This window comes from Amblyomma americanum, chromosome 5 (assembly GCF_052857255.1).
Source record: "Amblyomma americanum isolate KBUSLIRL-KWMA chromosome 5, ASM5285725v1, whole genome shotgun sequence".
Taxonomy (NCBI): Eukaryota; Metazoa; Arthropoda; class Arachnida; order Ixodida; family Ixodidae; genus Amblyomma; species Amblyomma americanum.
Genome location: NC_135501.1, coordinates 160035669 through 160048260, shown reverse-complemented (window position 1 = coordinate 160048260; position 12592 = coordinate 160035669). Strand labels below are relative to the sequence as shown.

Sequence of the window (12592 nt, the reverse complement as noted above, 5' to 3'; positions counted from 1 at the left end):
CTGATTTACTTTGTGACGTAAAACAACTATAAACCACAAGTCTTCCATTGTAAAAAAAAAAATCGAAGTCAAATTTTCAAGGCTGAAGAGCCCGTTTAGCAGTGTAAAAATAAGTACACAGTAACAAAACGACGTCGTTCATCCAGAACAATATCCTAACCTGCAGACGTTTCTGTGACATACCGAAAAATAATCTGGAACAGAATTTGAAGTTTGCAATCTATTTAAAATAGGGTGGGCATTGAAGATTAGCGCTTCTCAAATATTTTTGCTAAAGCACTGGATTTCAAGTTCATGGCAATAACTTAGTACGTTTGTGAGTGTGGTGAAATCATGCATTTGCAGGTGCTTTCTACTGCAGCGTTCCCAGCAGCAAGTGCAAAAGAAAAAAAAATTGAGACGTCAGCGACGCGTAAGCACGTATGTGGCTAGTGACGACTGCAAGCTGCTGTGATGTTTTCAGCCCCAAGAAACACGCGGCTGCCAATTGTAGCTTGTTGCCGTTCATAGAAGCATCTCGGGGGCGAAGGCTTCGGAGAGAGTTACCGCTGTTGCACTGATGACCAGCGTCTTGCCTGCGTCACGCAACCCAGACACCGCTCTTGGTCTCGATATTTAAGAACTACTGCAGAAGAACACCGTGGCGGGGAAGATTCTTACTTGGTCTCCCTGTAGGCAGCGGTCCATTTCTACCGGTTCCAGCTTTATGGTCGTCCGAAAGAGCTGCAGTTGAAAGAGTAAGTGGTTGTTCAGTGCAAACTTTCCCGTTGCCAAAAGCTTAGCGCACGCGACTTGCGCCAAGGAACTCAATTTCTTGACACCGATTGTGTATAGCTTATGATTTAAAGGTGCGCTCTGTAAAGCTCAGATTCGCCATTTAGATACATTCTTTTCTGCGCTCTCATGGCAGGTCTCCCGATATCAGCGGTCTCTCTTATGTTTATCTTTATAGTAAAGATTATTCTTGACACGGCTTTTTCTGTCTGCTAGGCTTTTTTGATGTCTTGATGGGGATTGACGCCGCAAAAGGACCAGGCTATAAGGGACGGCGTAGTGGAGGGCTCCGGATAATTTCGACCACCTGCCGTTCGTTAATATGCATACAATAGTCGGGCCTCCAGCACTTGCCCTCTATCGAAATGCGACGACCGTGGCCGGCATCGTACCCCCGTCTTTCCGGCAAACAGCCGAGCACCATTTCCACTGAGCCACAGCGGCGCCCTCGTACATCATATTTGTAGATTATTGCTTGTATTGCAAAAGCCTTACAAGTCCCATGAGACGAAAAGTTGGCAGCTTTTGTGCACTCACAGATGGACCAGAGAATCCCTGCGATGGCAACAAAAATTCTAGAAATTGAGGGTGACGTTCTCGAGTGGGAGTGTAATAAACACCGCAAGTCTAGCATTGCCACTCCAGACAATCCTACGCATGACCTTCGTCTACTTATTTTTCACTGGCCGACCCACCGTGCGGCATAAGTTTTCGCGACGTTCATACCAAGATTATGACAAAACCGTTTGTCGCACAGCGTTCTGCGTGACGTCCAGAAACGCCCAGAAACGGCGCAGGCAGTTAAGCGTAATGCCCGCGGTGCCGCACTCGATTCACTGACATTAGGCATAAACAATGCACTTAGTGGCCGTAATGCTTTCCTTACTGTCAGCGCAGAGTTTTTCATCTTGCTAAAATAACTCTGTGAGGAGACAGTACCTGGTACACGTGAGTGAGGATGGCCATAAATGTCTATGAATAGCTTACGTATCTTCATCGATATGTAGATATTTTGGGTTGTTATAAAATCGTAACTTGCATGTTTGACGAATATCTTGTGCGCGCTTCTTTTGTTCGTCTGTTTTCCGCTAGCTTGCTTAATCAGTTATCGCTTTGAAAATTTTTTTTTTCTTTCGCATACATTTCCCACCATTCTCTTCAATTCTATCGCTCTTCCGAGTGGGCAAATTTCTCTTCACATACATCTGGGCCGCTTTCAACTCTTTCAAATCACTGGCCGTAATAATTGAGGGCAGCTCCTCTAAATCGGCGAAAGATTGGGCACATGCCTCAATCTTTTTTCTACCGCACGGCTAACTCTAATTGAGTCAAGAAACAATCGTGTACTTTGCGCGAGTATATATAGAAAGCGCACCCTGTCTAATTGTTTCCAGTCCGGATAGTGATAAAAGGGGCGTCGTCTTCCGGTAAACAAGCTCATGCTTCGAGTCAACGCATTTCATTTTGAGAAGTACAGCGGATGGGGCGTTTTCTAACTCTTAATTGAGAGTGTAACGGGCAACATTATCTCAGGGTGACATGAATGTTCGCAACCCCTGGTGGCATATCGTCGGAAGCTGGTGGTACACGACACCTTATAAATCACTGCTGTAGGCCACGATTCGAAGTCTTGTGCTAGGCGTGTGGTCTGCTGCAAGCTTTATTTTCCTTACAGTCCCACTGGACCAGTCGAGTAAGTCACTAGCAGTAAGCGGCCAAAATAGTAAGTACTGTAGCAACGTAGCCATGCGCTGCTGTGATCATTGTGGAGTAGTTATCGGCGTTCATGGTGTGAGGCGTATCTTTCAGAATTACCATAACAGTAGGTGGACCGGACTTGGAGTCTGATGTAGCAAGCATGATGTGAAATATAGCAGGCTTTATTCATGGTACGGTTTAATTAGCTAAACCCACGCTCAATTCTAATAAAACAAAATTCACTCGCGAACAATATGTCACTCGCGAAGTAAACATATTAATGCTTATGTTATCAGAATTAGCAAGAACAGCTGTCTGCTTGATTGAATTCCTTCAAGTTTACATTTTTGCGCCATAGAGGGCAATATTGTCATTGGAGTGATAATATTGAGATAGTCTAAGAGACGTTACCATCCAGCTGTCTTGCGCTGTTAAAAGCACCCGAATGCTTCCACAATGTACATACTTTATTTCGCGGTTTTCATAGCCATATAGAGTATTGCATTGAGTTTTGGGGCTAAACCGGCCGTGCATGTCTTGCTCCCCTTCAGCAGCTACAGAAACACGCAATTAGAACTATAACTCACAGTAAGTTCACATATTCGAGTCACCGCTGATTGAGGATTTACAAAAATTTCCTTTGAGCCTTTGCGGCAACTAAAAACTGCACTTTGCATTAACAGAATAGCCCAGCACAATCTTCCGCTCGATGTATGGCTATTTTACTCATCATTCCGTGTCACTAGAAACCTATCTGATAGTAATTTTGTTCTGTCGTCTGTTAGTAATGCTTGCTTTGAAAGACTTGTGCAGACTGGTGGCGTTAAAGACTGGAATACTCTGCGGCAGGAATTAAAGCAGTACACTAGCTTCATTATTGCTATCAAGAAACATTTCACTAATATGATACGATTGTTTCGCACTACTACATTGCTTTTTAACTGTGGACTTGGGCCGTGCTTAGCATTATTTTTACACTGGTATCTAATATGTGACTAGTGCAGTGTTTCTGTGATTTTTTCATGAGCTTATCTAATGGCGTTTAACTCTTTACGCTCCTGGAATTTTTAACTTTTGTTTTCATTATATTGCACCCATTATGCTGTCTTTGTAAGCCACATGTTTGCTTAGATTGAACTCAGGTAAGAAGTTATGTCTTCTAATTTGTATTTTTGCCGTAAACATTTTTTTTTCTATTTTTCTTTGTGTCCTGCGTCAATTTTCCAGATATTATCACATAATACTTGATATTTCTTTATGTTGTCTGAATGTTATTTCCTGTTTTGGACCTTCATTTAGCTGATTGCTATAGGTTAAAGCAGTTTTTGAAATTCTTTAACGAAATAAAACTAATACGGAAAAATAAAGAAACAACCGCTGGAAGTAAAGCCTGAGGGCGTTCGGTCAATGGCCGACAGCGGCAAAATCTTCATAAAATTTGTGTTCTATAGCTCCAGCGAAACCGTGATTGTTTTTCTTGGGTGTATGAATAACGCCTACAAGGTTATAGAGTACAGGGTACGACGCTAGTGAGAAAGCTGATAATTGATAGAGAATCGCTTTTATGGAGAACCAATGAACTCGATCAGCTCTTTATGTTGCGTGCCTGAGCTTTTTAACGACGTCCACAATAACGTAACCTTCTTAGAAATACTCTAAGCACCCTCAGCAATATATGCTTCTGCACAGCCAAAAATAAGGCTAATGGCGTAGCTGTTATTTTTCTTATTTTATTCGACATGTTTTCCATGTCCACTGGGAAATGAATATCCTATCAGCGAGATAAAAAGCAAGCAATCAGTGAGCCAAATTTTTTCTGCGAAGTGACCTCTGGTGTTAGGAGACCATTAGGTATGATAGCCGTGCGCCATTACGCAAAAAGATACCTGCACCGGTTGTTCGTAGTAAAATCATAGCGTTCTCCTTTACTTTTAAGTATACCTAGTGGTCTTGGATTGTTTCTTTTTCCTTGTATGTCGAACCTCTTTGCTTTGCTGAGTAAGGACCTTAATTGAAGCGAATAAGGTTAAGACAAAAAGTAAGCTAGTGAACCCGCTTATAGAAACCTAAGATTGTAATGCAACTGAAAATGAAAAACAGGCGCATTTTATATTAGACCGAGTTTTACGACACGTAAGAAATATAGCAGTCGTTCAAAGTAAGCGAGTGTATGAGATGATGTCTCTCGTCGCTCTTGCTTAAAGATCGACGGTCCATTTGCCCACTACTCGCGGTCGTCAGCAGCTCAATATCTGAGAACGAGCTGTTGAAAGAATGCCCTCTTCCACCCACTCTTTCCCCACCTACCTTTCTCGCAAGCCGCGTTCCCGCGGATCCTATGTGTTGCCACTAGCCGTCGAATAGTGTGCACTTATCTTAATATTGTAACAACATATCTGGTAAATGAACTCTACTTAAGCGAAATGCTTCCTAGGTCATCTGAAGGCGACAAAAAATACAAAAGATGTAGTACGCGTGCTGAACGTTATGTTCAGGGTAGAAATAACATCATACCGCAAGTTCTCATTTGGAAGCCAATTTCTGATAATACCTTAATACTCCCTCAGGCCACTTAATGTTTTACGTAAAGGATGAGTTTTTATGCATAGCGTTGACACCGGCATAAAGTAGTAGTTTGACGTGAACAGTGCTGCTTCATCGTATTCCAAACGCATTTTGCGAAACCTCACAAAACCATACACTGTTCTCACTCTCAATGATGACGCATATTGTTGTGCAGCTACCAGTAGGTAATTCTGATGAAATTCATTTTGTGCTACAATTTATTTGGTATTATTGATTTATATAGTTCGTATTAACTTCGCTGTTCATCTTCTGATGTCTACTGGGGACGCGTATCAATATGCAGGTCACCAGGAAACATGGCGTTCGTGAAAGTCTTGGCAGCAGTTGTTCTCCTGGCTCTTGGGGTTGCAGCGGGTCCATTCAACACAAAAGGTAAGCCAAAGCGTTATTTTTCTTTTCGGAAGAAAAAAAGGCAAATTTACACGTACTGCGGGAGCAAACAAAATACAATTCAATTAACTTCCTGCTCTACCCTCCCACTGTCCACGACGATTTCAATGAATTACAGTCACAAACTGAAGAAGGGAAAGAAGGGCTAGTTATGAATACATGACGGAAGCCAACAGTCACCGCCCTCTGCTATGAACGAGGGTGGCGCTGTTGAACACTCTCAAGTTTCGGCTACACTGCACGCAAACACCTCCGAAAGCAGAAAACTGGGCAGCTGTTGATTTAGCTGAGTTATTAGAGAACTGGACGCGAAATTCGGCGGCGGTGGACAAGGATCTGACCGACGACAATGGTTGTTTCTCTTGTGCTTTCTAAGCAATTATCTTTAAATAATTACCCTTTTATATCCCATTGCTAAACACCATTTTTAAAAAAGGAGAGAAAATATCTCCTGCGCTATTTGGTTTCTGTGATTATTGGCTTCCGTCATTTATAATCAATTACTGTTGAGCGTATTTGTTTTGCGGGCACAAATACATTTTGTTCTTTCAGAAATCAGTGAGTCTGCTTAGAAAAATAGAATGAATACCTCATACAGGTGCAGGATTCTTGGACAACACTTTTGACATGCGACTGTTGAATATTGTGAGGTACTTTTTGGGAAATATTCTAGGTAATTGCCAATTCTTGCCAAGTGTAGCAAAAGATTTCTTGAAAAGTTTGTCGCTCGCATCAAGTATTTAAAACTGACATAAAAAGCCAATGCGAAACGTTTGTGAAGTTAGCAAAAACGTTACAGCAGCAAACTCAAGCCTGCCGTGGGAGTTCTGCGGATATATTGACTGCTGTAGTAAAATATTACGAGATAGCAAACAAATTGCGTTCAACGCAACTTCCATTTAAAAAACTCATTTTTCTAGTTTTTTTGCGGTTTGAGAATAATTCGAGTATTATAAATAGGGTGCGTCTTTTTTGATGGCGCAAAGATATTCTCTTTCTGTCGAGTATTGCCTAGGCAATATTCGAGCTGTTGTCCTCAAAACTGTTGAAGGGGTGTCGGTAGATACCGCTATGCTCTTATGTAAGTTTTATTTTATTGGTTCTTTCTAGTCTTATCAGAACAAATTTTCACCGTCAGCGACAAGATTCCTGGATTTAATTCTTTGTTGCCATTGTCTTACTTAACACGGTGCGCGCCTTGGTGCAGGGCTTTACACTGCATAGAGAAAATCAGCCTGACGGGACTAAAAAGTTTGTCGCGTAGCGAAGTCCTAAATGTGTGGTTCAGTTACTCATTCGAAAAAAGTACAAATTCCAGATTTTTTTATTTAAGTGTATTAAATGGCGTCAGAAGGAGCAATGTACTTGATGATAAATCCAGGCGCTAACAAATGTACCACTGCTGTACTGTAGTACTGCTATACTACTGGTGTACAACAAATGTACTACTGCTGTAGTAATGTACTACTGCTCCCTAGACAAGAGTTTTTTTTATATACGTCTTTATTTCTGCATAAAATAGGCCTAGCCATGCGGCAGAAATGAGGGGCTTCATGGGGGTGGAGGTGGGGGAGGGGGAGGAGGGCCGGTCTCCACTTCTTCTTCGAAGTAGGGTGGTCCTGTGGTCGGCTCTGCGAAGAAACGGCCAGGCCCTTCTTCCTTGAAGTATAGGAGAAAAGCCCGCCAGAGCCGGCATGCCCGGCTAGAGGCACGGCCGAACACGTTTTGTGGCGCTGCCCTGCTTTTGACAAGAGTTTATTTTGGGAAAAAGTTACGCTTGCCATAAAATTAGCAGGACAACAAATACAAGTATCATATTTTTCTTTGAAGCGGAGTTTAGAACACATTTCATGAGCAGTTTCTTTAAGTAGTTTTTGAGAGAATTTCAGGATTTTAGGAGCAGTTTATCTTACTATAAGGTGGCGAATATGGTGCTCACAGAAGTGTATTTCATTACATCAGGGAGCTGATTTGAAATGTAGTACTCCCAAGCCATCCTAAGTATTGAGCTGTGTGGTCCAGAGAGAATGCGTCAATGAAATTACAGCGACTGATTAAAAAAAACGTTTTTTTTTGTTATGCACAACAATCCAGATAAGTGTGCAGCAGCTAGCTTTGGGTGTTTACAGACCACAGATACATTTGCCTCTGTTGTGCATAAGGGGAGTGCCTTCGACAAACACGCAGGTCTTGCAATCGCTGGTAACAAGCCATGGCGTAAAAGCAGGCTTCTTCTGAAAAAGGTTAGAAAAAAAATGAGCAGAGAAAAGAATAATGCCTTTAAGCTTAAATTGTATCAGATGCTTCAGGTGTAGTTAGAGCAATGTTCGAGGTTTAAACGTTTTTCATGATAAATTATTAGGTAGTAGTAAAAAATCTATGCACCTGCGCTACTAGCTAATCTGCTAGCCCGTACAGCTCTGTGCCCAGCCGACAGAGAGCGGCTCCTCCCCCCCCCCCCCCCTCTGAGAATACTGTCCGTAAGTCCAGTTACACATTAACGTAACAAGCGGCAGATGTAGTGTCATATATTTTTTTCAGAGGCATGCAGCAATAAATTTCTCAAACACTTAGTGACCGCTGTGTGAATTGGCTCTTTCGGGTGAGGATGAAGCTTTTCTTATCAGCGCACGCAAAATCTGTGCGGCGTTCAATGCATGGCACTGCACTCAGAAAACGAAGTGGGTTTCCTGCATTTGTGTCAGTGGCTTCAGAGAATAACGCAATGCTGCTTACCGCTGCGCACGACAAAGACAATCCGGTCTTCACGGAGGTGCACGAGAAGCAGCAGCAAACGAATCAGGGGCACCCGGTATTGAAAAGACTTATGCGCCACACACCATGCCATCGCTACAAAACATGAGCTGCTAACATATCTCTGCTGTGCTGAAAATGAACCCGAACAGCACAGGTAATCATCCCAATATTGGAAATATACGGTTTCACTCTGGTCCCTTGTAGGGCAGGCCTTTACCAATATATTTCCAATATTGGGCCCATTGCATGTGCTGCTTAGTAATGGTCATTCGTTGCTTCAGCACTTATAGACGACCTGAGTGAGGCGTTCAGCGCAGCACGTTGCAGCCCAGGTCGCTGATGTCCACTCCCTTCTATCAGGGCAAGCGCTCGCAAAAACGCGGTCGCTCTCACGTTGCAGCCCAGGTCGCTGATGTCCACTCCCTTCTATCAGGGCAAGCGCTCGCAAAAACGCGGTCGCTCATATGGCGGCGACAGGCAGCCCGACCCGTCACACACCGCCAACGCCTGCCGCGGGATGGCAGCCCAGGCGATGCTACTCCATGCGTTCCGCGAGCTCGCTGGTTGCTTCAGATGCACAGTCTATGCATTAGTATCCTGCACAAAGCTGCTCAGATTCGGTGCTTTGTATCACGACAAACGTGCTTGAAGCAGCAAGAGCAGAGAAGGAAAGCTAGCCAGCGGCGACGCGGAAGCCGGCATCGTCACTTGTTAGCGCGGGCAGATGGTAAGAGTTGAGTAATAATTTAGGGTCTGAAGAAGAATTCAAGCCAACGTACTCTTTTTTGGAAAGGTAGTAAAATCATGTTAGTGCTCTATTTTTACTCTTCGATTTAGTGACGGCAGTAACAAAAGGTCAATTTCCTCATATCACCTCTTATTGCTGGTTGCATTATTTAAAGATACGGAGTTTGAAAGGGATCGGCGGACATTATACAATCTTTATTCGGGCATATTTATGTTTAAAGTAAAGCAGGCTGTCAGAACGCATATACGGTTTTGAGATAGGTGTGCAATTTTTATTCTTTGGACGAGAAAGGAAATTCTTATGCATGTGTATTCTCCAGGTAACATTTTACATACCTGTGATATAAAAATTCAAGTATTTGTTTTATTACGCACTAATATCCTTCCAGGTGTTTTCAAAATTGGCCATCAAAACGGTGAAACGAAACCTCTCCAACTTAAGCCTTGAACCAAATTTCATGAAATCATACTCCTAAGCATGGAAGCAAAACTAAATGGATAGTAATATTGTTGCTTCAAGCTAAGTTCTGCTGCGTAGTTATCGCTGCAGTCAGGGTAGCCCCGTTTGGAAAACAAAAGGAGGTTGTTGGCAGAAAAAATGCGAGCTGGAGAGGAACAAGGTTTTTGTGTGAGTTGCCTCTAACTCCGACGATGTTAAAAAGGAGACATGAAGGTACAATATACCCCGGTCCTGTTTCCGGCTATTCAGCAGGTTGCGTAAAATGTGCGCGCACTTCATGCTTCGGAACAGCTAAGACAAGACGGCCGAAAATATATGAAAAGCCCTTATAAAATACTTCATTGCTATCGTGTATGCAGTTTTACTTAAATGCCAGAAAGCCTTTATGTGCTATATTCGCGTATATATGCGCTTTGCGCTGCATGTGTTAGTGGGTAAAGACAACACAAGACCATTACTCTGGATGAAGATATCAAGCAACAGCACGGGTGTTGTAAGAAGTGTTACATAATTACAAATAGTGGCAATTTTTTTCAACTTAGTTTCTGGTGGTGCTCGTGAGGCTGAACACAATATTTCTTGAGCGTTTGGCTTCCTAAAAGCTAAAAGCTAAATGTTGCTTACTCGCGACCTTGTAAGACTGTATTTAAAATGTCAATCTGCTCTTGCTGCTTTTAAACAGCGAATGAGAAACTCTTTTCGTGCGTGTATAGGTCACTTTAGAAAGGGCATATTGCACATTAGCCGGAATTCAGTTTTCTGTTCACACAGAAATTGCCGGTTTGACCGATCATGTGGAGAAAAAAAGAAAAACAAGATGTTTGAATTATTTTCATATTCAAGCTGGCATTGCGTGCAGCTGCTTCAATCGCACAAACTGAGAGCTATGAGTGCCTGGTCAAGCACATCTGTGATTAAGAATATGGCTCTGAGGATACACAGAAATCAAACTAAAATTATAATGGAGAGTAGCTTGTGGGCTGACTTTTTGATTATATCACAACGGTCTAAAATAGATGGAATTCGAAACTGCTAAGGCACGCACTTCGTGCCCTTATCATACTCCTAATGTCCTTCTCTTGAACCGTACACACAGTCTACTTACAGAGAACACTTCCTATCTTGAAATCTAGGCTGAACTCAGAGATGGAAGAGAAAAGGCATCAAATAGAAGAGAAAAGCTGTCGCCGTATAGTGTAGTCCACGTGCCACCATCCATAAATTTAATTTGTACTACTTTGTTTCCCGGATTGCTGCTTTTGCTTAGCGATTCTTCCGTTTCCGAATTTAAGGTTTTGGTGCAATACAAGCTTCTGTCCTGTAAAAGTTACCTTAACGTGCAGTCACATTCGGATATTAATAAAACTTGAGCGAAAGAAAATCTGCTGCATACTTTCAACCTTCATTTTGTTATGATTGTATGCTAGAACTCGCTATGTTTTTTGATGTAAAAAAAAATTCTTTAAAGAACAGTCCGCACAATGATATTGAGCTCTGAGAGAAACAAAAAGAGCTCCGCTAAAGAAAGTTCCGAGTGCAGTGATATCTCTTTGCAAAGTGAGATATATGTTAAATATACCCCCATGGTAAGCATATTAAATCCCTACGCTACTCTAAGCACTGCCCTAATATCCTTTAGCGTTTAACGCCCAAATTGACGTATCTGCAGAGTATATAGGAACGTTCTAAAACCCATAGTCTTGATTTTTATTTTTTGCGCTGTGGCAACGTCTTCTGGAATGACAACAAGAACTCAGAGGAAATGTATTTTAGGAGAACAGAATCACTCACAGTTTTCTTGTCCTATAAAACTTTCGTTTTGCTACTTATCTATTATTCTTTTGCTCATTATTGAATCATTGAAGAAATATCGACATCATCTACAATTTCGTATTTAAGTGAGCTGAGCAGCTGAAAGTTAAACTGCTGCAGCTTCATTCGCGCAGCAAGCACCAGTTCCTAGTCCATGTGGAACCAGCTTTATGATGAGGACCCTAGCATGTTGTAGGCACATGCAACAACTGCACTCATGAAAAAGAGTGCTGGCATTTTTATCTTTCAACTATTTTTTTTCGTTTCAGGAGCTAAATGTGACATGCCGGACATTGATCTTGAGGACGAAGTTGACAAACTGCTGGAGAAGTTACCGAAATCCTTTTTGCCGGGGGGCCAACGAGGATACACTGTTATCTTTGATGGCCTAGAATTCGGTGACGTGAATGCGACCGGTATGAACAAGATTCAGCGATCTGGACCAGTCATTCCTTACTGCAAGAAAGGCTCAAGCATGGTCCAGGTGGAACTGATCAACCTGGGCGAGGTCGCATATACTGCTCCATGGAGGGTTTGCTCCGGAGATGAGGGCACGATGCAGCTGAGAGCTGAATTCTCGCGGTTCACTCTACACCTCATGGTTGACAGAGAGGGAAGCAGTGGGACCTACCTTTCGATGGGTGACGAGTTTTCTACGAAGCCGGTGATGATATACAACGTGGAATTTGTTGTGAAGGGCCTAGGTGACTTCGGCAAGATTTCTAGCGTAGCGTTGAGCAAGCTCTTCCCATCGTTGTTCTCGGAAATCTGGATGCAAGGATTCTTCTCGAGTTTCCATAAGGCGCTACGGGATGCACTGAAGGAAAGCAATGAAGTCTTTTAAATTGTGCTTATCGACTGCCAGCTCCACGATTCGACTCCCAAGCTAGCACAGAGCCGAGCGGCGGTTGAATTGCGTCCTTAAACCACACTTCCCAAGAGTAAGGAAGATGGATGACTGAACCAATAAAAGCCCTTTATGAACGTCTTTTACAGAGTGTGGTGTCACTATCTCAATGTCGGATGGTGTATTCAAGAGTTTGAATTCGTTCACTACGACGTCGCCTGAAGCGCTAAATTCTCGCTCAACGTTTCCTTGTAGTATTATGGAAGATTGAGACCTCCTAAGCCACATCAGAAGGGCTAGAGATCAAAAATTTTCTTACCGCTTTTTCGTCGCCTGTTCGCGGCGCTTCAGCCAACGCCGCGAGCAGTACGCCTCTTTTCCAACAATGCGCGGTTTTCAGAATGGCGACCTCAGGAAAGAACGGTACAGAAACACTGTCTGGCAGCCATAAATAAATATCTCATGCATATCGGGGCGACAGTGGCGCACTTCTGTCATAAGTTACCCACCACGAAAACATC

General features: G+C 42.8%; 1 protein-coding gene across 3 annotated transcripts; it reads left to right on the top strand.

The window, feature by feature from the left end:
- Window positions 1–608: 608 nt before the first annotated feature.
- LOC144132865 (uncharacterized) lies at window positions 609–12215 on the top strand. 3 transcript variants are annotated; one of them, XM_077665578.1, is made up of 3 exons: window positions 609–737; window positions 5342–5430; window positions 11494–12215. In XM_077665578.1, exons 2-3 carry the CDS (start codon window positions 5355–5357, stop codon window positions 12066–12068), a joined length of 651 nt encoding a protein of 216 aa, XP_077521704.1. In that variant the 5' UTR covers window positions 609–737; window positions 5342–5354; the 3' UTR covers window positions 12069–12215. The 3 variants fall into 3 exon arrangements, with proteins under 3 accessions (XP_077521704.1, XP_077521703.1, XP_077521702.1); XM_077665577.1 differs by lacking the exon at window positions 609–737 and adding an exon at window positions 2337–2467; XM_077665576.1 differs by lacking the exon at window positions 609–737 and adding an exon at window positions 2358–2497.
- Window positions 12216–12592: the final 377 nt, after the last annotated feature.

What these genes read in the sequence shown, in the direction of transcription:
- LOC144132865 (XM_077665578.1), top strand. Translation starts at nt 5,355, where the DNA reads ATGGCGTTCGTGAAAGTCTTGGCAGCAGTTGTTCTCCTGGCTCTTGGG. An exon ending in GGGTCCATTCAACACAAAAG is followed by an intron (nt 5,431 to 11,493) that starts GTAAGCCAAAGC and finishes TTTTCGTTTCAG; the next exon opens with GAGCTAAATGTGACATGCCG.